Below are 27,620 nucleotides of genomic sequence, written 5' to 3' on the forward strand. Positions count from 1 at the left end.
GATTCATTAATGCTTCTCATTCCCAACCTACTAAACAGCACCAAGCGTTTTCTCTCATTTCTGTTCCTTTTTTAAACATACACTATCGTTCAAAAAATTTGGGGTCACTGAGAAATATCCTTATTTTTGGAAGAAAAACTGTTTTTTCAATGAAGACAACATTGAAAGAACCAGAAATACAGTCTATACATTGTTAATGTGGTCAATTACTATTGTAGCTGGAAATGGCTGATTTTGAATGGAATATCTCCATAGGGGTACAGAGGAACATTTCCAGCAACCATCACTCCTGTGTTCTAATGCTGCATTGTGTTAGCTAATCACATTGAAAGGCTAACTGACGATAGGAAAACCGTTGTGCAATTATTTTAGCACATGAATCAAAGTGTGGGTTTTCACAGAAAATGAGATTATCTGGGTGACCCCAAACTTTTAAATGGTAGTGGACCTCTCATTGCCAGGCTTCCTGTTTACCTCCATATCCTCCCCACTTCTTACTGTCTAATCTCCCACCTCTACAGGAGTCCTCTTAGCCTCATTCCCAGCGTTGAGCCCTACTGGGAGGGGCTGGACGCAAGCAGGTACAGGCCCCAACCCTCCAGTCCTCAGTGAGTGTGCCAGCCATTGTCCCCCTTTTCTTGCACACTGTATACGTCCCCCTTGCACTTTGGTTCAACTCCTCAGACTCCTGACCTGTCTGCATGCTTTTGGCCATATTTCCCCACAAGGCAACAACAATACTGGTAGCAGTCATTCATGAAAGGTGAGGGGTATTCGTCATCAGTTGTTGAGAAAACTAAGTTTACAACTAATTGTTGTGATTAAAAAAATCATAGTTCATCTTGACAAGATTCAAAGACTGGGAAAGATGACAACATCAGAACCAATTTATGGCAGCTGAAGCAGATAACACAACATACAATCTTAAGTTTTTTTTGTTTTGCTTACTATTTGGACTTGTTGATGTGTCAGTGAAATATCACTGCTACAATGCAATGAATGGTTGTTATACTTTGTGGTTATCAATCCAGTTGTCCTTTCAAATTAGTTTTTTATTTATACATTAAACTTTTGCATGGTTTAAGCAAAACGCCATGTCTGTATTATTGAACTTTTAGTATTTCAAAGAGAAGCTGGTAGCTATTTCTCTCTGCTTTCACTTTGTATGCTAAGTTATGCTAACCGATCTGACCTTTGGTCCTATCTTTAGATGTACAGATACAAGAGTGGCATTTATCTTCTCATCTAAAGCAGCTGGGTGCTGAGAGCCTGTTAGTGAACTACATACAGTATAATGACCATTCACTGTATCTTAATAGTGACTCATTCACTGAAATATTAAGCCCATAGCAGCTGATGAAATAAAAATGAACATTCTGGTTTCATAGTTCTCAATTTCTTTTAATTACATCATACAACAGACAAATAAAATATTTCTTTAGATGTGCCATAAATCTCTGTACTTTACTGTATTTGTTGAAGGAATTGTTTGATATTTTGGGAAAGATGTTTTATATCTTTTTGATAGAGTTAGATGAAGAATTATACCACCTCACATGAGCAGTCACATAATATGTCAGTTAGGAAAGCTTAGAAGAGCTGGCAGATTATGTCAAAGCTAGAGAGAGCCAGGTTAGCTGTTTCCCACTGTTACGGCCTTTATAGTAACATAAATGAACTGACTGCTGGCTGAAGCCCGGTAGACACACTGAATGTGTTTTAGAAGCAGACTGTTCACACAGTTGCTGCTGCATCACTACGCTTAGATTATGAATAATGAAACTGACTAAGCCAGGTGTGAGAGCAGACGGTGTCCTACGTTATAGGAATAACAATAATAATCAAGGCCAAAGTGGTATATATACACCGCACACATCTGCTCTGAAAGCATAAAAATACAGGGGCACCTAAAAAGTTCTTAGCCCAGACCAGAAACAGGAGTTCTTACAGTGTTTTTTTTAAACATAATCTCATTTAACTTCAATGCACTTGGTTCCCCAATATTAAAGATTCACTATTCCAGAAGGTCACATCATGTGCCTCCAACAACTCCTCAAAAGCATAGATGACTTCATCAACACTCTGAAAATAGCGACCACACAGATGGGATTTTAATTAGGAAATCAGACAGAAGTCAGAATGTGCAGGTCGGGGGAGTAAGGTGCTTGGGGCAATGATTCAGAGCCACATTTGGCTGCTTCTGCTTCTTATGTCACGTAGATGGGAGCATTGTCATGGAGCAACAGCAGTCAGCTTGAAGCTTTCCTCTCCTTTTTCCTTTGACTGCTTTGGGTTTTTGTGAACAGCGATATAAAGGGCGTTATAATATACAATGGTACTTATGCCCCTTGTTTCTTAGTGAGGCCGAGAATTTTTCGAGGCACCCTCTTAAATCAGTTTCTTACTAGTTTTTTCTTATAGAGTCTACTGTAGTCTGTAGATGTTAATATACTGTACACACTTGTTGGAAAAAAATACCCTTACAACACTGTGCTGTGTCCAGATTGGGGCACAACAGTCCCAAAATTAAGGCTCACTATCATGTTTAGCCGCAGCCTTGTGCTGCAGATGTAGCCAGTAAAAATACACTGTTCAAAAAAATTAAAGGAACACTTTGAAAACATATTGTATTTCGAATGTGGAGAAAAAACAAACTGGATATTTACACTGATATGGACTGGATAATGTGTTAGGAATGAAAAGATGCCACATTGTTTGATGGAAATGAAAATTATCAACCCACAGGAGGGCTAAATTCAAGACACCCCAAAACTCAAAGTGAAAAACTGATGTGGCAGGCTAGTCCATCTTGCTGAAATTCCTTGGCATGACGATGTCAGGACAAGCTCCGAATGAGACGACGGATGGTGTCCTGAGGTATCTCCTCCCTGAACTGGACCAAGGCATCACTGAGCTCCTAGACAGTCTGAAGAGCAACCTGGTGGTGTCAGATGGGACAAAACATAATGTTCCAAAGGTGTTCTATTGGATTCAGGTCAGGTGAGCGTGGGGGCCAGCTAATGGTATCAGTTCCTTCATCCACCAGGAACGGCATGAATTCCCTTACTACATGAGGCCGGGCATTGTCGTGCACCAGAAGGAATCCAGGACCACTGCACCAATGTAGGGTCTGACAATGGGTCAAAGGATTTCATTCCGATACCTAATGGCAGTCAGAATGCCATTGTCCAGCCTGTAGAGGTCTGTGCGTCCCTCCGTGGATATGCCTCCCCACACCATCACTGACCCACCACCAACCTGGTCATGCTGAACAATGTTACAGTCAGCATAACGTTCTCCACGGCTTCTCCAGACCCTTTCATGTCTGTCACATGTGCTCAGGGTGAACCTGCTCTCATCTGTGAAAAGCACAGGGCGCCAGTGGTGGACCTGCCAATTCCTGTGTTCTATAGCAAATGCCAACCGAGCTCCACGGTGCTGGCCACTAGAGGATGTCGGGCCCTCAGACCACTCTCATTCTATCTCTTTCTGCTTGTTTGGTCAGAGACATTCACACCAGTGGTCTGCTGGAGGTCATTTTGTAGAGTTATTGCAGTGCTCATCCTGTTCCTCCTTGCACAAAGGAGCAGATACCTGTCCTGCTAATGGGTTGAGGACTTTCTACGGTCCTGTCGAGCTCTCCTGGACTAACTGCCTGTCTCCTGGAACCTCCTTCATGCTCTTGACAATGTGCTGGAAGACACAGCAAACCTTCTGGCAATGGCATGCATTGATGTGCCATCCTGGAGGAGTTGGACTGTCTGTGGAACCTCTGTAGGGTCCAGGTATCGCCTCATGCTACCAGAAGTGACAGTGACCCTAGCCAAATGTAAAACTACTGAAAAACAGTCAGAAAACATTAGGAAGGAAAAAAATGTCAGTGGCCTTCACCTGTAAACTCATTTCTGTTTCGGGGGTTGTCTCATTGTTACCCCTCTAGTGCATCTGTTGTTAATTTTAAGAACACCAAAGCAGCTGAAACTGACTGAAAACCACCTCCGTTACTTATTTGGCCAGATCAGTATCCCACGTTTGACTGACTTGATGCAATACTTCGATTAAAAAGTGTTCTGTTAATTTTTTTGAGCAGTGTACATTCTGCTGCCTGTCACCTTCACAAATGGTTTGAATATGTTACATGGTCAGTAGCCACAGTGTTAAAGGAAGGAAATGAAGACTGAAACTGACAGGAAACTCAGAAAATAGCCATCTGAAATTGCCATTTTGCTCAAGTATTAGATATCTCCATTCATGGACATTTGCTGGTTGACCTAGTCAGCCTGCGTATTCATCCACCTTCACTGGTTTGTTGTGGTTTAGCTTTCCATTTTGGTAATGGTTCACAGGATAATGCATTATTGCGTTTAGCTGTTGAGTTTCCAGAAAGTCAGCCTCACGCATCAAAACAATTTGTATTTGTGGATGTGTATGCTATGATTTACACAGAAAGCAAGTAACCCCAGAAGGGGATTCCAAATGCACTTAGCTAAACGGCCATTCCAGGTGTCTAATTTCAGTCAGGCTGAAAATGAACATTTAAAAAGCTTTTTGGTGTGATTCGTCATGCCCCCCAAACCTCTACAATGGAGGTAACACGTGCAAAGTTAGCTTAACATTGAGGCACAATGGACAAATTAATAGGAAATATCCATTCATCTATCCACTCCACTTTCTATACTGACTTTATTCTTTAGATTGTCATCAGCGGGCTGGAGCTTATCCCAGTTTGTAGGTAATATTCCCAGTTGAAATGCATCAGAATTGTCCTCTAAGTTTAACATGCAGCTGTGAGAGTGGTGACTGTGTTAACCAAATGCTAGAAGTGAAGCAAATAGGTTTCTTTTCGAAAGTGTCAAGCTATTCATTCAACACAGTAATTATTATCTGCGTTGTGCACAGCATTCTGCTTTGTGACTATTTTTCTTGTTTATGCTACATGTGACCAGGTCTCCTTTAAATCCCTGTTTCATTTCCAAGCTCTTAAATGCTTGTTCTGGTGAATCTTTTGACTGGTGTACATCACCACTGTTCCTTTCCCACCTCAGACTCTGTCCGGCAGTATTGTGCTTTTAATTGGAAGTCCAGTTTGCATTTTGAACTTGTAGTGATTGTACCACTTATGACAACTGCTGCTTATGACATAGTGTACAAGCTTATGGAAAGCACTGTCTGCATTTTATGTAACTGTATAATAATGATGATAATGTATAATGTGTTAACCTGGAGGACCTATATTTATACAACATCCTAATTCAGTAGAAGAGGCACTCATTACTGCACTGCCTGAATTAGCATTTTTCTTACAACAGCCAGGTGCATTTTATCATCTGGCCACTATTCCTTTTGCAGGTGCTGGTGTTCTCTTCAGAGAAACAGGCCACAGTAGCATCACTATAGACAACTTAACATCAAATTTGGTTTTACAAATAAAACTATGTTGTCTGAACAAACCGAAGTTCAACTCTACCAAATTAAGAAAATGATATATTTAGATGAATTAATACTTATATTGATATGTTATAAGGGCAGTCTATGTTGTAGAGCAGATGAGATTTTTTTTTTACTGAAACCACAGCCAGCACCGAATCCTGGGGGAAATAAAATCTTAAATATCTGTTGCATTTACCAGTGTATCTCATTGCAAGCTACCCTGTACATGCTGTTTATAACAAAGTCAGTCTAAGCACAAGCCATGAGAATTCTTTTTCTCTTTTTCTTTTTATCACTAAATAAAGTGACTGTGGCTTTAAAGCAAATTGTGGTTTCATTTCCTCTTTCTTTTGTGTGCATTTTATATAGTCATTGCCAATAAGAAAATATTGCAAATGGAAACAGCACTTTATGCAGCATTTTAAAGGATGTTACTTACCTTTTGTGTTAAGTATACATAAATAGTAGTTTTATTTAATATGTACTACAACTCCTAAACTTGTGAAGCCTTAGACAGGATTGTTTCAGATGTCATAGAGGGATAGCAGATGGGCTGAATCAACTATCTCCAATAACTATACTGACCTTTGTGCTGCTTTCGAGAGATTTCGTCACACCAATCAGTGTCATTCCAAACTATAATCGGAAGCATTACTATTTTCTGTAGCCGTCATTGATCAAAGCCCCTCCTTCCTAGCATCTCAGTCACACCTGTCTGCCATACTAGACAGTTATACTGCTGGTGATCAAAGCTCCCTCAGACTTCAGGCTTTCTCAAATTCCATGCACACCCCAGACCTTTCTTTATGGGACATAGTTATAAATATTTCTTTTTTGGCCCTTAAGTATTTTAACCACTCATTTTTCTCTTGACTCCATCCTGGTATATTTCTATGCTAACTATCCAAGCAAAATCACCTAGAACTTCAACAACTAACAACAACTAAGAGACACTTCCTGTATATGTCACAAGTTTTCACTTATTTGCTAAATTCCATGTTGCTCGCATACATTTTTTGGGCATTGTCTCAAGAAATGTGACTATTGCTCACATTCAGCTTTAGATTGAAAGTGTTTATATCCACATGTGACCCTGTCATTATTACTTTTTTTTTTTTAAAAAGGGTTAGGGTAACAATCTATAAGAAAGCACAAGTCCTTTTAATGTTCAGTAAGTATAAATGTAAAGACGCTAAGGTTCTAAAAATTTATTTTTCATTCAGCTTCTTACTGAGTGACAGGATTGTACATGAACTCCCATCATTTTCTGGAAAATCATGTTCATTTGCGCCCATCGCTGCATTGTAATGCAATAAAAATGTGATGTCCCGTAACACTGGGCACTAGTCAGGCTTTTGTAACTTTTGTGGTTTTGTTTTTTGCCTGTCAAATGCAACCATTCAACCCACGTGCATTCCCGATGAAGCACATTAGCTGAGCTCAGTCTGATGGTATTTTTAGACTACTAGTAAACCAGTACTAAATAACCAGTTTGTTGTTTCAATTTTCTCCTACTTTTTGTAATGAAATTATGCATGAATTTAATATTTTGCTCACTGTTGTGTGTCATGTAGTATGTGATGTCCCCTTCTAATGTGCACCATCCTGACACAACCAATTGTCCTCTATCACCAAACCTCTGCATCTACACTCTGTTAAATGTCACTTTTCAACCAAATCATGTGTCTAGAATGAGTTTACAAGTTGATGACATAACAGTGAGGCATATGATCAGTCATTTGCCCATGGTAGGCTACAGGTAAATTGAAACATTGTAGAAAAGTTACAGAAAGTTCATAATGCTTCATAATTTCAAGACAGTAATTTGTACAGTTGAGCAGTTGTGTCGTTATTCTTAGTTTATGCTAAGAAAGAACAGGTACCATATTTTGCAGGAAACCTTTGAAAATGAGTCATTATTTTAAAAGGTGTTTTAAAGCAGAACACACAGTCGTGTAAATGAAGTGTAATCTCATTTATGTCAATAATCTCACCTGCGTTTAATGTCTGAGGTAGCCAAGTCTGCCTTTCGCTATATCAGTGAAGCTTTGCCTTCCACTGAGGAAGAGGTTTTTGAATTTTTCAATCTTAATTTCTTCTATTTTCTTTTCCCTAGGTCATCTTCAGGAAAGGTGAGCCCTGAGAGTGTTCGTTCAAAGGCATCCCCATCAGAATCATCTGAAGATAGTCATGACCAGCGTGGGAAGAAACCACCCCCAAGCCCAGGGAAGAAGGAAGAATTATCTTTATACAAGAAGACCAAAAGAGCAATAACAAGCAAGAAGTACACCATCTCCAAGCATGAAGCGGAACCAACAACGCCCATTGAACTCATCAGCCGGGGCCCAGATGGACGCTTTGTCATCGATCCCACTGAAGCAGAAATGTCTGTCAAGCCCCGGCGAATTGAGGGCTTCCCCTTTGTGGAAGAATCTGATCTCTATCCTGAATTCCGGCAGTCAGACGAAGAGAATGATGATCCCAGGCCTCTGCCACCAGTTATGGCCCCTCTTCGGCCTCATCAGATTTCACCAATCTCAAGTCAGGAATCTTACCTGCAACCTCCAGCCTACAGCCCTCGTTTCCACAGGCCCTTCGAAGGTATGACCATCATGGAGAGCAGTCGGCTCCAGGCCACAGGGCAGATCCGAGGCTCTCTCCACCACAGGGCTTTCTATGGCTATCTAGGCCCCCCTGGAGATCATGATCCCCCTCCTCCTTTTTACATGCCTGATACCAGCCCACTCAGCTCTGTCATGTCCTCCCCTCCCTACCTCGCCGAAGGTCCTTTTGGTCACCCTATGATTCCTGAAGAAATGGGAGAGGGTGATTTTCCACAATATGCTGTCTCTGGTTTCCCACTTCCTCTAACCCTCACCACCTCCTCTCGTTCACCGGAGATTTGGCAGGGACTGGATTTCACTTTTGCAAGTCTGGAGGGGCCCCAGTTCATTTTCCCACCACATCATCCTTTACACCTCCGCCACGACTCCCCTTACCCCCCTCCACCTCATGTTCTTCCCCTTAGTGCTTTTCAGCCGTCCCCTCTTCCAATGCCCACCTACCCAGCTGTTCTGCCACTGGAGGCCCCAAAGAGCCATTCAAGCAAGTCTCCCAGCAAGGTCAAGCCTCATGGCTCCCCAGCCAGGCATTTAGCTATGCAAGAGGCACATTTAGGGCAGCTAAGACACACAAGTCACGGTATGGGTGTGCCGGTTTTGCCTTACACCGATCCAATGGCCCATATTGTCCCTAGCACATTCAGTAGCTTGGACACGCGATGGTTTGAAACCACCCCTCGTTTCAGTCCAAGACAGGCTCGTAGGATGGATTCTGGCTTGCAGCAGGTGGTTCTCCAACCCTCTCGACTCTCACCCCTCACCCAAAGTCCCCTTAGCTCTCATGAGGGTTCCCCAGAGATTGTAGTGCGTCCCAGGCCACGTCCCAGCATTGTCCACCCTTCCATACCCCCAGAGATGTCTGAGATTACACTCCTCCCTCCTTCCACAGCCAGCTTCTCCAGGAGATCTTCCCCCTCCTCCTCACCTGCCCAAGGCCAGGGTAGCAGGAGAGCAAGCCCCAGCTACCGTTCCCACATGGCCTTTGCCACCTCTGCAACCAGCTACCCAGCTTCCCTGTCCCCATCACCCCCCATGGAAAGCAGCAACATATTTGGGCAGATGCCATCTCAGAGGAGGACTGAGGAGGAGATCCTTCCATCTGAGCCTTCTCCACCCCAGTTGTCAGCTTCAGGGTAGGTCCATTAGCCATGCAGAGAGGGATACCATTTGAATCATCTGCCCCAGCCCATAATGCTTTGATGTGTGAAGTTGCTCTGGCATTTTGGTCACTGAAGTGCTGTCTAATATCCATCAGTTTTAAAATCATCTCTGTGGCAAATTAGTTCTATAATTAAGTTTCTGCTTCTTTCATTTGATTACACTTCATGAAAAATGAACACTGTATGGTTGAAGGAAAACCATTTTGTTGTGATAGTTCATTTGATGAACGCTGGAAGTTTTCAATTTAGTCTCAATTTGGTCAATGCTGCTTTTCATGCCAGACATCAATGTAGAAGAATTCACCCAATGAATCTGTGAAGCATTGTTCCAAAATTATCACTGAGAAAAATACTGAGCATTTTTCAGTGAAAAATTCAAAGTAAGTTCAAATTCAAAACAAGACAAATTACATGTTGAATTGAAAAGATGCAGTAGCTTCACAGATTCCTTTTCAGACCTTTACGGGCTACAGTCCATTAGGAAGAAATATACTACGGCCTGTGCAGTGTTTAGTTTATTTGGCACAAGCCCCTAAAAGCCTGGGAATTTGCAGATATCACTTAAGGATCCCTTTTTTCCATCTGTATCATGCGTTACCCTGCTTTCACCTAACAGGAGGAATCCTATTCATCCAGTTGATTCCCCAGACAAATACCCATTGTTATGTCTAGCTCCAAGCCTTTGAAGATGCCTTTATCATGCAGAGGGATGCTTTAAGAAGAGTCCATCTTGGCAGGCCCTGCGGCCCATCCTCAGCCTTAGTAACCTGATTGCATGACCAATTCTCCCTTACCTTCCAATCTCTCAGATTTTTTCCTACCCTACTTCCCCTTCCCTTTCTTTAACCCTTGTCTCCCCAACTCCCTTAATTGCCTCCAGGTCACACCCAGGTCTGACTACCAAGGAAAGGTTGTTGGGCAAAGTGTGTCACAGGGCCTGTCCGCTTCTCATGTACTGCAATGTCTCCATCATTATGAATTAGGGGCAGTGTGGTGGTTCTTGATGACTCCTGGAGTCTTACCTGCTTTGTTTTTGATTGATCTCAGCTATCTGGGCAGCGTTGTTGTGACCAGGTCCTCTACACCGCAATAGGTAAGGGTTGGATCCATGTCTGAAAGGGGGGGGTTAGCAGGTGGGACTTTTTTGATCACCTCGTCCTTTAAAGGGGAATACAAGACTTTGAGTCTTTGTTTGATTTGTTCCTTCCTTCAGTCAACATGTGTAGTTCATTTCCGTTCTTTCCTTTTTCCTTTTTTTCAAAGTGGCTATGCATTTTAAGTTCTGCAGTCTTAAGTACATTATGCATTCTGACAGATATGCATATGCCATCTTTTAGCTAATAGATTAGGGCAGATATGTATCACCAACATGATTTCATGCTTGAGTTGTTTGCTAACTGACCACAATCACATGTAGATTTTTAATTTACTAATTAGGATACCTAACCACTGATAAATATCTCAGGTTTACACACAAATTATACAACAGATATCTCATCTGCCTCTAACTACATATCTGTTACTTGAGTCTCTGTTTGAAAAGTCAAATCCAGCAAAGGTCAAGCACTGGTGTGTAATACATTTAAAGATAGCATTTGGTGCAAAATATTTGGTTTGGCCAAAGTGGACTATATTCCAACTGAGTTGTTCCAAGAATAAACATGCAAATACTTTCAATATAACTTATGCTCAGCTGCTAACTGTGTGTCACGGTGGATATCAGCTAAAATTTAAATGACTGCTGATGCAGAAACAAACCTCTAAACAGGGCTCCTATAATGTGATAAAGTTTTGACAGTGTACTGTAAGTTGGCAGTAATTAGTACATGCTCAGCCCTCTACCGACTTCTCTATTGATTTACCCTAACGAGGTTCTTCCTTGGCACCCTGAGACACATCAGCACACTCAACACTAAGTTATGTAGTAGTATGCACTAACTGAGTGGAAAATTTGTTTTTTTCTTAGCGTTTCATCACTCTTCAGTGAAAGTAAGCATCCCAGATGTCATTTCAAGATTTCATCATGAACAAGGGGTCCTCTATCTGGTCCACTCAGCCCATACCCACAGGCACCCAATACACTCGCTGCTGGTGCAGTTCAGTGCATCTCCCTGTACACACTACCTCAGCTCAGTGACACTGAGTCAGGCAGGATGACGAGCCGACCCTGTCAGTTTGCCAGTTTCTAAATGGTAGCCATGTAAAACAATCTCAGTTTCTTCCCATGCCAGGTCCACTGAAGAACATAAGGCACTGCTAACTGCTTAGCTCTAAATACTAACTGCTTGGTCAAGTTCAACAATCAAACAAAATAATTGCATAACAGTTAGTTTGTACATTATTTCCTCTTCCTCCCTTTAGCCTGATAGTCAGCCATCTTTCCCATTCAGCCATCTTCCTCAGAATGGAATCGGTAACTGTTTGATCCTGTCTTTTTTTTCCTTTTTTTATACATGCAACTACTGTTCAGGATGCAGCTCTAGCCTAGCTTTTTTGCAGGTCCCCTCATTTTCCTCATGCACCACAAGTCTGAACTGATTGCAGATTGTTAAGGCTCATAATAAGGTCCTGAGGCTTTGCTATCAACTGCGAAAAGACTGTGTGCCACACACAGTAGGTGAGACACAGGCACTGTTGGGTGAGCCTTCAGATGTGCAAGGAACATGACTAGTGAACACCTTTCAGCATTCTATTCCTCCAACTCACAATGTGTATCCAACATCCAGCAAGATGTTAAAGAGACATTCAGCTGCTCCCAGTCATCCTGACCTCAACCACCTAAATCTCTAAATGTGACTAGTGTGAATTTGAAGGATCTGCCTCATCCGTACTTTGACTTCTGGTCGTAAGCCAGCAAAAACGATTCTAAGGGCATTTTTCCAGTCATTACGTCCTTTATCAAAAATTACAAATAGTGAAGTCCATTAAATGGCCACATACATATTCACAGAACTGGAGTCACATTGATTTAACGATAACCAAATCAAATACGCTGTTCCCAGCAACTCTGTTCACCGGTTTATTTTTGGTGTCTTGTGTGTTTTGTACTGGGTAGATTATTAAAAGCTGTGGCATCCAGTGTAATAATGAAAAGATTTACTATGTGGACTGTGTTCACAACATTTTTTAATCTCAAATAACTTCATAAAATGCTCTTAGCATTCTCCTCAAGCGTGACACATTGTGACACATTTATATCTGACAGATGCTTATATTGTATGACACCAGCTGAAAATATTTTGAACCCTCTGAAATATTTTGGAAGATTGGCGTTGTGATGTCACCTTAAGCTGTGTGTCCACTGGGAGCCATCATTGACAGCTGTGTTTTGTTTTGTTTTTTGCATTTACCAGTTAAACAGAAATGCTATTGCATGTTACTGGCAGTGATGAAAGCCTAGCATGTGTAAAGTTATCAGCACACTAGTTTCATGGAGTTAAAAATATGCCAGCTTTTAACAAAAATGCTTTAGACTCAGGGTTTGAACAACTACAGACCTAAAGCAGGAGCCATGAGAAGCACCTCGCGCTAGCATCTTGTTAGCCCAAATATCTTTAGTCAGATTCCTGGTGGACACATGGCCGTAATTCCCTGCATAAAGCATCTGTACACAGCATGAATCAATCCATTTACTGTAAATGTACGATTGCACTTGTAAGTTTGGACTGCAGAACAGTTCTCACTACCATGTAAAGCAAGTGTCCTGCCAAAGCAGCTTATGCACTTCTTTTTATCATGAGGAACAAATATTTTGCAGAAGGGGCGCACACAGGGGGGTTGAGGATCCCCTTATGTTCGAGTCAGCTGCCCAATGAAGTGCTTTTGAATGTATTCCCCTTTAAAGTCGTGTTCCATGTGCAAACTGCCATGCATGCCATCGCTAAATATTGCTCTTCCGTTACAAAAATTAAAAAATTATATGGATAAATTCTTGTTACATTTGTTGTCCTAGTGCTTCGCTTTTCTTTGGCTTATTTTTCATTATGTGACTGTTCCCGAGTAGTCATTTTCCCCTCCCGCCATCTCTCCCCCTGTCAGCATGGTGAAGCCCATTGTAGACAGTATCCATGTCTATGAACACATATTGACGATGCTTTGTTGCTCAGCTGTGATTTTCCCCCTCTACTAATGACATTCGATTTCTCTCTGCAGCAACGGTGGGAAGATGGCCTCTCTGTAATGCTAATTGCTTTCTGTGCCTTGAGAGAATCAAGTGTGTGTTTGTGGCAGAAATCTGTGGGCTGCCAAGCCATACGTGCCTCCATGAATGGGAGGGAGGTCATGAGCAGCTACGAAATGTACTCTCCACACCAAGGGAACATTTGCATCTGTTATTTTCAGAGTGGGATATGTTAATTTTTCAGTAAATATCCAATCTGCTAACACATCAGTCTGAAAATCATGCGTACATTTTGTTCAAAATATCCTTCATTTTTGGAGCGTTTTCCTCTGAAACCAACAGTGCAAGTCTTTTTAAATGTTTATCCTCTCAAGAACTTTACTCGCTGACCTAGCCTACACCGTGAGGTAAATAGATGGTTTCAAGGGTTGTGAAATACTTTGCTTGTTTTTGGATGATCTTGTTTGGATCAATTTGAGCAAAAACTCTTTAATGTCCCTGAAGGGCAAAGCAATTTCAAGGTGGATAATTTAAAATGAAAACTGGATTTCATTTTTTGAATTATATTCCTCGTTACCCTAAACATGACTGTTTGTAAATCCCTATACTGTACAACATTATGGAAATAGTAAATCAATTGTTCTTTGAACCTTTGACACAACAAAACTGGCTGCTGTATTTCAGAGTACAGCTCTTTAGGTGACTCACATTGATCCTTTGGCAATGTGCTGCACCTCTTGCTTAGCACGAGCAGTGCTGTTTTGAGATTGTGTGGGTTTTGTTGCACTCCGTAGTGCAAGAACACAGTGCACTGACCATGTGTGGCCTTGAGTTACCCGTTTTTCCTTCTCTCTCTCTCTTATTTATCCAGAAAACGTCGAGGTGCGCCGAGTGCCCTTTCGGGGTCTGAGAGGATTGATGCACTGAGATACCAACGTATTAAAAAAGCCAAGAAGATGACGATGAACAACAATAACTCCAAGTCCAGATGGAAAGCAGGTATGAACCCCTTTCCTCTTTATTGTCGCTTTTCTGCCCTGGGTATGGGGACAGAGAAATGTATTGTGTTTCAAAAATCTTGCAGGTGTCTGATCAATGATGGTAGCCCATTCTTGCATAATCAATTCTTGGAGTTTGTCAGAATTTGTGGGTTTTTGTTTGTCCACCCACCTCTTGAGGATTGACCGCAGGTTCCCAATGGGATTAAGGTCTGGGGAGTATCCTGGCCACGGACCCAAAATTTCATTGTTGTGTTCCCTGAGCCACATAGTTATCATGTTTACCTTATGACAAGGTGCTCCATCATGCTGGAAAAGACATTGTTCATCACCAAACTGTTCTTGGACGATTGGGAGAAGTTGCTCTCGGAGAATGTTTTGGGACCATTCTTTACTCATGGCTATGTTCTTTGACAAAATTGTGAGTGAGCCCGCTCTCTTGGCCAAGAAGGAACCCCACACGTGAATGGTCTCAGGATGCTTTACTGCTGGCATGACACAGGACTGATGGTGGCGTTCACTGTTTCTTCTCCGGACAAGCTTTTTTTTTGGATGCCGCAAACAATCGGAAAGGGGATTTATGAGGGAAAATAAATTTACCTCGGTCCTCAGCAGTCCAATCCCTGTATCTTTTATGTTATTTCTAGGGAGATGTGGCTTCTTTAGGCTTCTTCTTGACACAAAGCCATCCTCCAAAAGTCTTCACCTCACTGTGCATACAGTTGCACTCACACTTGCCTGCCGCCATTCCTAAGCAAGCTCTGCACTGTGGTGACCCAACCCTGCAGCTGAATTATCTTTAGGAGATGGTCCTGGCACGTTTTGGGCACCCTGAAGCCTTCTTCACCACAACTGAACCTCTCTTCTTGAAGTTCTAAATCAGGGGTGTCAAGATCCGTTCCTGGAGGGCCACTATCCTGCATGTTTTAGATGTTTCCCTCTTCCAACACACCTGATTCAAATGATCAGGCTCATTATCAGGCTTCTGCTGAGCTTGATGATAAGGTGATCATTTGAATCAGGTGTGTTGGAAGAGGGAAACATCTAAAATATGCAGGATAGTGGCCCTCCAGGAACTGAGTTTGACACCCCTGTTCTAAATGGTTTACTTCAGTGCAATCTTACTAGCAACAACATCCTTTGCCTTTGAAGCCCTTTTTGTACAAAGCAATGATAACTGCACATGCTTCCATGCAGGTAACCATAGTTAACAGAAGAAGAAAAGTGATTTGAGCACCACCCTTCTTTCAAAGCTTCGAGTCTGTTACTATAACTCAGTCAGCATGACAGACTGATCTCCAGCCTTGTATTTATCAACACTCTCTCCTGTGTTAACAGGAGAATCACTGACATGATGTCAGCTGGTCCTTTTGTGGCAGGGCTCAAATGCAGTGGAAATGTTTTTGTGGGATTAAATCCATTTTCATAGCCAAGCTGATCACTCTTCATAACATTCTGGAGCATAAGCAAATGGTCATTATAAAACTGAAACAACAAACTTTGAGAAAATTTATATTTGTGTCATTCTCAAAACTTTTGGCCACAGCTGTAGCACTACAATATGCATAACAGTAGGTAGTTTTGTAAATAACTTTGCTCTAAAGCCTTTTTTAATCTAATACTTTACCATTTGAGCTGCTCGTGTGGATGTGTGTCACAGCTTTGAAGAAGTGAAAGCAGTTAGGGCAGCAACTTTTGACAAAGTTTGAGGTAACCCACAATAGTACTGAAGTGAAAAAAACAAACACGAAGGAGGAGGATATCAAAGATATTAAGTGGGTCACATCAGATTAATGCAATAACTGCTTATAAATAATAACAAATCAGGAGCTAGTTATTTTCAGAACAGCTGCAAATTCTAAATGCTATATATAGTTTCTGTGGCTCTTACTGTCTTTTAAATGTCCAATATGATTCCATTTTTGAGCAAATAAGTGAAAGTCATGCACTTTCGATATTTTAGTTAAAAATACCACAACGATCTATTTTTTTTAATTAAGACTGTGTAACCCCTGGTTTCATCCTCATTCAATAAAGGTTGTTTCAGTGCCTGTACCCTTTAAAGGCATTAGAGGAGATTTAATTTCCTACGACTTTGAACATAGCATGCGCATGCGCTCATACAACCTCTCCCTCACCCCCCTCTAACCTCCCCCCTCTTAGCATTTATGAAGAAACGCCCCCCTCCAGAAACTTGCGTAGCACTCGTGAAGTTGTCTTTTACGGCTGGGTCCCCCTGGATCTTTATCTGCCATTATGTAAAAAAAGATGAGCAAAACAAGTCGCCAGCTAACTACGAAGCTATACCAAAGCAACACATACAGAAAACACGTAAGTCCAAGGCGTACGTAATCTACGTAACTAGGCCTGAGCCGGAAGATTTTTGATTGACAGGAAAGGGAGCAAACCAAACGCCTCGGTCCGAGCGCAATGATTGGCTGATGTTTTTCAGGTCCTGCCATGTCCACAGTTATTTTTTTATTTTTTTTATTCTTGTAGAGACCATACATACAAGTCCACTAAAGGTCAGTATATTCATTTTATGTGAATCAGACAAATTAAACAAAAAAAACATCCTCCATAATGCCTTTAATGCAGCTGAGCTGTTGCTGTTTATGCCAGCATCAGGAAGAAGACTCTCTCTGCATCAGTGATTGGCAGAGCAGAGCTAAACAGTCGACACCATGAGTATGAGACCAGGATATTCTGTGACTTGTACCTTTAGCATGTGATCTGCGTGTTTTCTGGATACTGACATTTAATCTATGAGTCTTTGCATTGAACTCTTGTATTAAAATATTTCTCATTGTGTCTGCACTGTCATTCATGACGAAAATCAGCTATGCAAAGATCATAGACAGCATAGATGAAGAAAGTCAGTGGTAGGAATGGATGTCATTCATTACTAAATAACTTCTTTTAAGAAAAAGCTACTGCTAGTGCTTTTAGCTTTTGCTTGGCTCGTTCAAGCTTGGTTTGTGGTCTTTCTGTGTGAATTACATTTACTTATGTGCCTTGGTAGAACAAATATATGGTAGATATAACTTGGGTATGACAGATACTGGTAGGTAGATTTTGTTATCTTCAGACACTGTTTCCTTGTGCCTCCAGTCATTATGCTAATCCAGGCACCTAGAAAAACAACTAAAAACTGAATTTGTGGATGTGTACACTACAGAGTTTACACATAATTCCTTCAGCTCTCTCTTTGTACCCTCATTCAGAAGTAACAGTTTTACTTTAGGGAAAGAACAGTCATATCAGTGGGATCAGAACTGCCTGTAAACATTGCTGCTACTAGTTCTGGTGGCTATGACCTGCCTTTCCATCTGTCCTCCAGGTGTCTCCACCTCTCAGACCCAGCAGGCCTACACCTCTCAGGTACTCCAGCCCGAAGAAGCTCTCTACCTCCGCAAGAAGAAGAAACGACCCATCCTCCATGACCCATATACTCGCTTTTCTGCTCTGCTGTACCGCCGCCCACATCGAGAGGACCAGAAGGCTATTTTGGCTAGCATGGATGACATAGACCTAGACCATGCCACCCTCCTCTGAAAGCCCTTGAGGACAAGGTCACAACCGTGCAATACGCCACCCCATTCCAAAATAAAACTGCAGCAGCTACATCCCAGTGGATAAAAACAACACATTCAATTCATAGATAGTTGCAATTTATTGTTGACGAAGGAGAATCTCTCTGTAGCTACACGCTCAGTCAGTTCAATTTGCATTAGTAAGCATCCCAATGTGTTCATGAGACCTTGACGATCACACACATATTCAAAAAAGACCAAGAATACTTTTTAGAAACCAAACTTATTTCTTGTTGTGAAAGAAATTAAGTAGAGATTAAGGTGTTGGTCTCAAATCAGTCAATGAAAAAACAGCCTTTGTAGATTTGAATTACATGCCAGATTGGTTCTGGCTCTAAGGCTTTTCCTCTGAAAAAACTTTGGATATTTTGTACAACTACTGATTGGGTGGTCCGAAGGTAAAAGAATGTTATGTATATTCTTAAATCAAGTAGTGTTCCCTTTTCAAAGGGAATTGATTCAAATCAAAACAATAGCTGCTACACTTTCTAAAAGTTTTACTCCAGTGCAAAAGGTTAATTACAGACAGTAGGCAATACTTGACTACCAACTCCCATTTCTCCTGTTTTTTTTATTTGTTTAGTTGTATCCCAGTGTTCCTGCTCAAGGTTTAGCATTTTTATTAATTAGAAAGTCTTCTCCCAGCTTGGGTCATGTTTCTTGTGCTGAGCAAACAACTCCCCTTAACCCCAAAGGAAAAAAAAAAAACCTGAGGGTCTCCGTTTACAGCACCTTCCACGGGATCATCTCCGCCAGCAACTTCTATTGTCTCCCAAGAAACTCGCCTCACAAATATGGGTGTTCTTACTTCCTACCACTTATACCTCAGAGCACAGGACACGAGACCACACAACCACCAGGATCAGCCAGCAGAACAAACTAGCCTTTCTCACCTCATTAGTGATTGTTGCACACGTTGAGCATTTAGTTCCTGCATCCTTCTGAATGACGGTTCTGTTGCGGAGGGTCACTCATCTTTTCTGCTCTGTGGTAAATGATCAGGACAAGGGCTTGTTGTTTAAGGAATGTTTGAGCAACGGAAACGCAACCTTTAACTAATTTACTCGGCCTAATTTTCACTGTCTGTCATTGCTTACAGAGACATGCACATCTGCAGTCCACACGCTATTTTTTGCCAGCTAATAATGGGCACACTTCAATTGCAGTGATGTGGCGATTTCTCAGTAAGGAGAAAATCATTTAGTTCAATTTGAGGTCATATAATTGCTCCAATTAACAGGGCTTCAGCTTTAGCTTCTCAGATCTCAGAACAATTTGCACTGGAGCAAAATCTTGTCCATTTGCTGTTCCTTTACATCTCCTTCTCCACTTCTTCTACTTTAGGTAGCTTAGAGGGCTCCAAATCCTATTCAGAAAGTCTTTCAAAAGATGCGTCAATGAAAAAATGAAACAGATCATACATAGTGGAGGATAGGATTTTGTGCCATAGTATGTAATAGTATTTTTTTCATACATATTAGAGAGCGTAAATCACTCTGGCTTTCTTTGGCCTTATTGGAGCTTCTGGTTGTTTGCCTGCTTAACTCGTGTCAAATTTATGTTTATTTACAATTGATTTTTTTTTTATTTGTGTCTTTGTGTGTGTGTGTGCACCTGTGTGCACATGTGTGTGTACGTATCTGCGTCTTTCGGCCACTTTTTGTTCATGTGCTTGTGATTTGAAATGGAAATGCTGAGAGTCCAGTCATCCTCTAGCGGAACAGTGTGTGGCATTAAAGGCACCACAAATTGAGCCAAAAGTTTTTGTTGTATTCTCCACTGGTATAAGCAGTTTGGTTCACATGTTGATTCGAGGGTTGCATTTTTCCTATTTAGGCTGATATGTACACTAAGGGGCTAAAAGTACATCTTTGTTTATGATTGGATGAGTAAAGCAAGTGCCATAACATCATAAGACTCAGCTATATATCGCACAATGCACATGCTGCTGCTCGGTCACATTTTAGAATCAGCAAACGATGGGTGTGTGCTTTAATAATCCCAGATTTTGTTGTGTTCTTTTGTTTACATCAAAAGGTGCTCAGTTTCTTCAGAAGGCGTATTTACTTGTAGATGTTACGGTAACATATGTTACCACATGAAAAAAGCGTATCTGGAGTGGTAGATCACTGGTGATGTGCATTTTTTTATGTATTTATTTCTTTATTTGTGCACATTTTTATTGTGATTTTGAGCTGCAACTCCAACACGGCCTTCTTAAATCAGCCACATTTTAAGTGTCTAAATTCGGTTGCTTTGTTAGGATATTTCCACAATAAATGCTTCCAAAAGAGCAGTATCAAAGTTTCAGATCTTTTAAACTTCTAAAGTGCAGGAGGAGTGAAAAGCGATGTTCATTTTTCTCATTTACATCGATTTATCAATTTAACAAAGCAGGGAATGCTATTGTAAATACTTTAACGGCTACTGTCTTTTGAAACCAATCATCATACATTATTAGATGAGCAAAAATAAAACAACATTTTAAAAAGGAAGACTCGCAACCATATCCAGAAAACCGGAAAGTTAATTAGGGTTGCTTTTGTAGTGAAAAAAGCAGCCATTTCATTATAGAAGCTAGTGCCTTTATTTATGATGAAATGATCATGTCTGTAATAATGCACTTATTGTGGAAATACAGTTTATAAAATGTAATGTTAATATCTGTAACAAATGTGAAACTACAATCTATACTTCCAAAGACAATACAGAAAATTTCAATGAGAATGAAGTGGTGTTCATCAGTATAAACCCACCACAAAAACCAATGGTTTTTATTCATTTTAACAATGAGAGCTGCTGCCCAACTCTGTGACTACTGTGGTGTTTAATGGACAAGATCAGACAGAAAAGGAGTCCAGAAGTGTGTTTTTACATTCTTTGTAAGACACTAACTGATGCAATGCTGACTGGAATCTATCAGTGAAGAAGCCATCTCATCACAGGTGCTTTAGCAGCGGTGTCAAACAACGGCTCCCTCTGGCAGCCTCAGGTGCTAAGCAAACCATGGAGTAACATGGAGTAACCCTTCCTTATAAGAGTACAAATGCCACTTCCATTTTCAAAACGGACTAATTGCTGTATTTTTGTATTTTTTGATATAAAAGAATAGGCAGTTGGAGTGGTGGTTGGATTCAAAATCACAGTGAAAGAGAAATGAGGAACTCTTCTTCCATACAGCCTCTATTATGGCACAGCAGCAGCCATATTTAAAGAAAGCTGCAGGCATTGTTCAAATGTCTCATTTCGCCTTGTAGCTGTTGAATATCGTTGTTCTTAGGCCATCCGTCGAAACCGTATTTATATTAGGTCGGAGAAGAAGAGTGCCGCAGTTTCCTTTCAACAGGACATTTTGCTTTATTGAATGTTTCACTACAGACCTTGTGATGTTTGTGTTGCTGGGGTCCACTGGACAGAGCTCTGCTGGGAGTTCACTGAGGGGATGGGTGGAGGCACCGGGGCGGTTGAAGGCCTCTGGCAGTGCACTTGTCAGTCCTGCAAGACTGGGCCAAAGTCATTGCATGTATCACTGTGTAGGAGGAGACGAGGTAAACACATGAACGATTAATATTAATCAGGACTATGGCAACTCTATAAGAAATGAACAAGCTGTTACTGTTAGTTATGTTTGGGATATCAGTGACTGGCATTTTTAACAAATTCTTTCAAAATGATGCATCTGATATGAGATCAGTTCTTTCAAGAGTTTCAAACAAGGATTTATGAAAATAATCTAACTGCATAAACAATAACCATATCTTGTAATGTACATAATGTACCAACATGTCCAAATATACTTAACTATTATATTGTTTTGTTAAGGAATTCATTCTGCTATATAAATATATATTATCTGGGAGAACCTCACTGATTCACTTTGCCAACTAAACACTTTATGGAATTTGTAGATGTAATTAGTCTTATATATTGTAAAATGTAAAATAAGAAATTGCATATTTTATTAAAATTGGTCAACAATATGCATGCAGTTAGAGAAATTAATACAAACGTATATTCCCTTTTTTTTTAATTATTATTTCCACATGGAAATAGTTTTATGTAGATGCTGCTGTGACTGTTTCTACAAAGTCAGTCTATATTTTCCAAGTTAAAGTGAAGAGTGAAGCTTCCCTCGGAGCACACTGGAGGTCCAGTTCAGTCGTCTGCATCACCTCCAGAATGAAAGCACGTTCCAAATGATACGACCTAGCTGAACTCAAATACTAAAGTGCGCTAAAATGATGTGCACACAATGCAGGTTCGGTGGTGTGATTTTTTTTTTATTGCATTTTTTTGGTTGAATGCCAACATTTTTTTGAGGAAACCCTGAATATACAAAGTTATGGGAGGAGCTCTTGAAATGAGAGGGTGGATTGTAGCTTTGTGCGACTGTGTAGTTCAATGAGACTAATGTGGAGTGAGGACAGAGCAAGCTGGATGTGTGAGACATCTGAAGTAGGCAGAGAGAGAGGTCGCATTTGCCTCAACAAAGAAGTACTGTATACCTCTTCATGTGCCACAGAGAAACATGTCTGTGTACATAGTGTATAGTGACAGATTTGATTTGCATGGTTTGAATGCTATTGATCAAAATAGAGAACTACCACTACCAGAGCAAAGCCTCTGCTGTTACATGTTAAAAAAAAAGCATGGCAACAGCGTTCCTTGCAACATTTTAAAGCTAAAGCCAGCGAAAAAGTTTTGCTTACCTGAAGGCTCAGATTTAAACTGACTATAAAACGCTGTGTACACTGCAAATCCTAATGTTATTCACAGCAAACAACACAGCTGTAGTTTGATGAGTTCAGTGGATTCAACCTTCAGAACCGTTTGGATGTGATCTGTTAATGAGAGCACAGGTGTTTTCATAACACACGCAACATGAATGTTCCACTATGGAGGACAGACAAATAAACAAAGTGGAAATAACTAAATGCAGAAATAAAGCGACCAATACATGAATGAACAAGAAAAGCACTCAGAGATCAAGGCTGCTCAGTCGCTGTATAATTATCTTAAGTCAGCTGGGATCGACTCCAGCCGTCCCTCGACCCTAATGAGGATGAAGCGATATATAGATAATGAATGGATAAATATTTGATCATGGCAAAGAGCATTAAATGAAACTTTTAAATGTATTTCTATATTCCAGTTTATTATCTTTTATGTAGGTTAATTCTGTATTTTTTTCTGTATTTTTTCTTTCCTTTCATTCTGTATCACCGTAGAAGGTTAGAGGTCTTCACCTCAATCTAAGTTATTGCATGTAGTCAGTAGAAGGTAGCATAGATAGATTTTCAGATTTACATTTGATAGGAACAATTTGCTTTAACCAGTTTACCAATCTTACATTAGACTGAGGCCACTGAGGACCACACACCTAATTTGCATACAGATAAAATGTCTACCGAAAAAATGGAACTGTAGAAACACAGTGGCAAATAGGTAATTAAATAAATGTATCTGATCATTTATTTCTGCAACTATTTAGTTATTCATACCCGAGTCATTTTTTGTCCTCCATAGATCTTACAAATTGTAGTTTCAAGTAACAACAAACCAGTGTGATTTGATGCTCTTTGTCAGATTGCAGTCAGACCTGTGCTGAGTACAGTAGACAGTAAACTTTGGATTCTTTGTGAAAGGAGGATTACTCAGTCCTCTACAGTGCTCTACACTTTGGGATCACCGTGATGATTTGCAGTTGATGGAACTGTACAGGACTCCATTTACGAGTTATGTCTGAGGAAGAAATGTCATTTATCCTTCATTAAAGATCAGTTTGTAAGAACATTCTCAGTACTGTATCACTGGACTCTTAGCTAAGGAGAACTAGAGAGACTTGTCTTTGTGTGTTGTAGAGATTCATATTTTTAACATGTTGAACAAACTTTCACTCCATAAGCCAAAAGAGCAGAGATCTCTGGTGCTAACACATGCTGCACGAGTTACTTTTTTTTTTAACTTTATGGACCATGTTTAGTTGCTAAAATGCTAGAACTGTGCCCGACAACAACAAACTGCCATTTTATTTCTGTCATTTCCTCAATAAACAAAACAAAAGGAATTTAAAAAAAGGGAAGCAAATAACTTTTTGAGTAAACGTAAACCCAAATAGGCAATTTACACATGTTGTGATGATAGATTTTCATCATATCGAATGCTAACAGTATCATGTTGACATTTTGGCTGTGAATTGCAAATTGATCCAATGGTAAAATGCGTCACATCTCTGTGTTTGAAGCGAAAAAACAGCCCAGCAAGTGAAATGTTCTGATAAGTTTAATAATAGAGTACACAAAGTCCACAAATGACATGACATGATCATACTTAATACTGTCAGACTCTTCAGTTGTTTTTCATTAAAAAAAAAACATCCTTTAAAGGGGAACAGATAAAATATCATATTTTGTTGGAAGGGCGGCAGCAGACAGACACATTGAGGCAGAGACTGTCATCTAAACTAAACTTGACACATAGCCAAGCTCTCTCAGAAACAGCTTTTTTTTTTTTCGCAATGCAGAAAAACCGCTTTTCCACCGGTGTGCGACTGCAACAGCACAGAGTGAAGCGCTGAACAGATTTTGTCCAAACTTGAGTGTACAAAAACATCATTGCAGATTTGAAACTCATAAAAGAAAAGTTCCGCTAACACCATGTAAATAACAGCTCAACTGAGCATACCATATATGAATATATAAATATATTTTTTGCAGATGAAAACATGATGCACATCATCTCTACTGATGACTGAGTGGGAACTGCGTAGTGTAGGGTCTGCTTCAGCGACACATTATAACATGACGTAACAGACCAGTGTCTATACTGTATGTGAGTGATGGAAACCTTCTAAATGCTAGAAATTAGTTTAAAAATTTAATATGATAGATGCAAGAAATTTAGAGAAAAAAAATGATATATCTAAATAACTAACTAAATAAATAAATATACATATATATATATAAATATATATTGTCATGGAACCAAAATGGTGATATGAGTATCTATATTTGGGGACAGTACTCGTTTTAAAGAATGTATAAGTCTATATTCTATTATTTTTATATCCATTTGTTGCTTTATACTGTAGCGATGCAGAATCGTACACAAAGTAGAAAAATATGTCGTTCAGTTGTGTACAAAACAAAAGAAAAAGGTGCACTAAACTGTACTGTATATCTCACTGTCTATTACACAGACTCTCAGAGAAGGATACAGCAAACTAGTTTTTATAGTAATGTCCATTTGGTGTGAATAGCAAATGTACCTGTTGAATTCTTTGTGGGCCGTCATCTTACCACACTGCTCATTTATCCTTTAGGGGACCAGAGTTTAGCTCCTCACTAGGTTATTATGTATTTTATCTCATTTATTTTTTAAAACCAGGCTGGCTTCACTAGCAATGTTTTTTTTTTAATATGCTTTGGCATGAAAGACTTTTGATTATTTTCTCCCCCTCCCCCATACTATGGTGCTCCCTTGCAATCTGTATCACAGCAGAGCACAGAAATCTAAATGTATATTCATCAAATTCACAAACTGTGCAGATAGATAATGTTTGACAGCGTATATATTTACAGTATGTATGTACGAGACACAGTGCTTCGTGATGCTGCTTTGGACTGACGTTAGGGGAGGATCCAAATGTTTGATTTTTGGTCGTAAGCTGAAGCATGTACAAGGTAATGAACATTTTCTTGCCTTAGGCTCTGAAGTGGAGGTTGAACATTGCAGCAGCTGCTAAACGTTACTCCAGACATTCAATTCAGTGCTGTACATTGCCAAAAAACAAAAACAAAAAAAAATATTACTATGAAAAAAAAAACAAGACCACACACATCATATACATTCTGACAACTGGTGCTATTTAAAACATCTGTGGTGCTTTTTTTTAAGTTAGTTATTTCCTTGCTTCAGACAAAATGTAGCTACACAATCCTGTACTGTACTGTAGGCTGCTCTCTGGCCAGTCTTTGACCTGGTTCACGCGTGTTTGTCAGAGGGTTTTTCTTCGACTGCTGCTGTTTCAGGGAATACACAGATCTGATTGGACTAACATTTGAAGTAAAAAAAAAAAAAAGAATTAAAGCAAGGAAATTTAATAGGACATTCATTTAAATAAACATCAATATTGAGTTTCTTGGACTTTATTTTGTTGTTCATTTTGGGTCTGGACTTCACAGTGCTTCAGTGGCTACTGTACTAGTAGTTGCAAACACATCCACACATTGTGCTTGGTGCTGAGAGATTAGATATGCTCATCATGAATTCTGACATCTATTCTAGTTATCAAAAGTGTTCTATTAGGTCAAGGAAACATACTAAGTTAGCCTACAGGTGCACTTTTATGATAGGCTGTGGGTCAAATCAGTAGGTTTGGTTCCTCTGCAGCCAAACTGCTCCACAAACCACCACTAGATGGAGCAACCTGTAGCGTTACTATGTTTGAAGACCAGATAAAGCACCGAAGTACTTTTTTGTAAAGACGCCGTTTAAAACTTGTCACACACAACTTTTTGGATATACAATACATGAAAAGTTTAAATGACATGAAGCTGATTGTGTGTTTTTTTTCAATACAAAATGCAATACAATTGGAAGAAGAACAAACTGAACTCACTGTCTCCTCTTAATTGTTTGGTCTTCCTGAGATGTGTAGAACTGGTTTAAGTTACAGTCCTTCTGGAAAACAACACGTGAGTGTTTTCACTGTTAGTTACAGGTGTAGACAACTCAGTACCTCAAACTGTCTCTTCATGGAAACCTTTAGTCCAGATGTGTAACTTATTTGTTTCTAATGTTCTCCATCTCTGAGAAGTCAGTACCCATAATGCTTTTTATATTTGTTGGCACAAACACTAACAAGAATGTATGGCTATTGTAATCCCTGCTCACTCCCCACTCTTCCTAAGAATTGAAGCTTTTAAAGCAACTAAATTGAACTGTCAGTTTTTTGTATTTCAAATGTCTTGGTATGCTTGTTGTAGTTGTATATTCATAATGGTGTATATTACATCAGTTTTTATTTATTAAAATGTTTAAATTTTCTAACATGACTGTTGGTGTTATTGAGCAAATAGTCCTCTGCTTCTGATGCACTTTACATTTTCGAAGGTGTGGAGTTTATTTCTTATCAAGAATAATGACAACATCTCCACTGCATTCCTTCCTACTTGTTAGCAGAAGTCTGTGGAACAATGGCCAAAATGAATGCCAACTTTCAGTGTTATGGAAAGTGTTTCAAATGGAAAGCCATTACTAGCTGCGGGGTGGACACAGTGAAAGTAACAAGTCAGGCTTGGATGCACATATTTGTTAATAGTCACAGTAGCCGCATTATAAACTGTCCTAAAAAAAAAAGTCGCCACCTGGATTTAATTGAACAAATAGGTAAGAGCCTTCCATTGGATATTTACTGCAGTTATGAAGATGTTTCAGCTGCAACAACTTGTTTAACCCTATCTGATGCAGTGAGGAGCTACTCATTGCTAAAACAACCATGGTGGAAGACAGATCCTGTTCCTGTGGCCATGGAAATGATGTTAATCAGTTTCAGAAGGGTCAAATTATTGGCACTACATCCAGCAAAGATAAAAACTGAGGAGATTCTGAAACTAAAAAAATCAGGTTAAGAACCATCCAACGTATTATTAAAACCCGAAGGATAGTGGTGAACCATCATCTGCAACTTTTTTTTT

The 27,620-nt window shown here is 40.0% G+C and overlaps 1 protein-coding gene across 5 annotated transcripts in view; it reads left to right on the forward strand.

Annotated features, from left to right (window-relative positions):
• LOC110958361 (protein turtle homolog B-like) overlaps nt 1–26,978 on the forward strand; it is a 171,085-nt gene extending 144,107 nt beyond the window's left edge. For 2 of the 5 annotated variants that reach the window (XM_051937145.1, XM_051937146.1), the window contains exons 18-21: nt 522–608; nt 7,547–9,184; nt 14,203–14,330; nt 17,670–26,978. In XM_051937145.1, coding sequence (XP_051793105.1) covers nt 522–608; nt 7,547–9,184; nt 14,203–14,330; nt 17,670–17,884 — 2,068 coding nt within the window. In that variant the 3' untranslated portion in view covers nt 17,885–26,978. Of the gene's footprint in view, nt 1–521; nt 609–7,546; nt 9,185–10,258; nt 10,305–14,202; nt 14,331–17,669 lie in introns of those variants that run through there. The other 3 variants (XM_051937147.1, XM_022204866.2, XM_051937148.1) reach the window with 2 other exon arrangements.
• Nucleotides 26,979–27,620: the final 642 nt, after the last annotated feature.

This window comes from Acanthochromis polyacanthus, chromosome 17 (assembly GCF_021347895.1).
Source record: "Acanthochromis polyacanthus isolate Apoly-LR-REF ecotype Palm Island chromosome 17, KAUST_Apoly_ChrSc, whole genome shotgun sequence".
NCBI classification, from domain to species: Eukaryota; Metazoa; Chordata; class Actinopteri; family Pomacentridae; genus Acanthochromis; species Acanthochromis polyacanthus.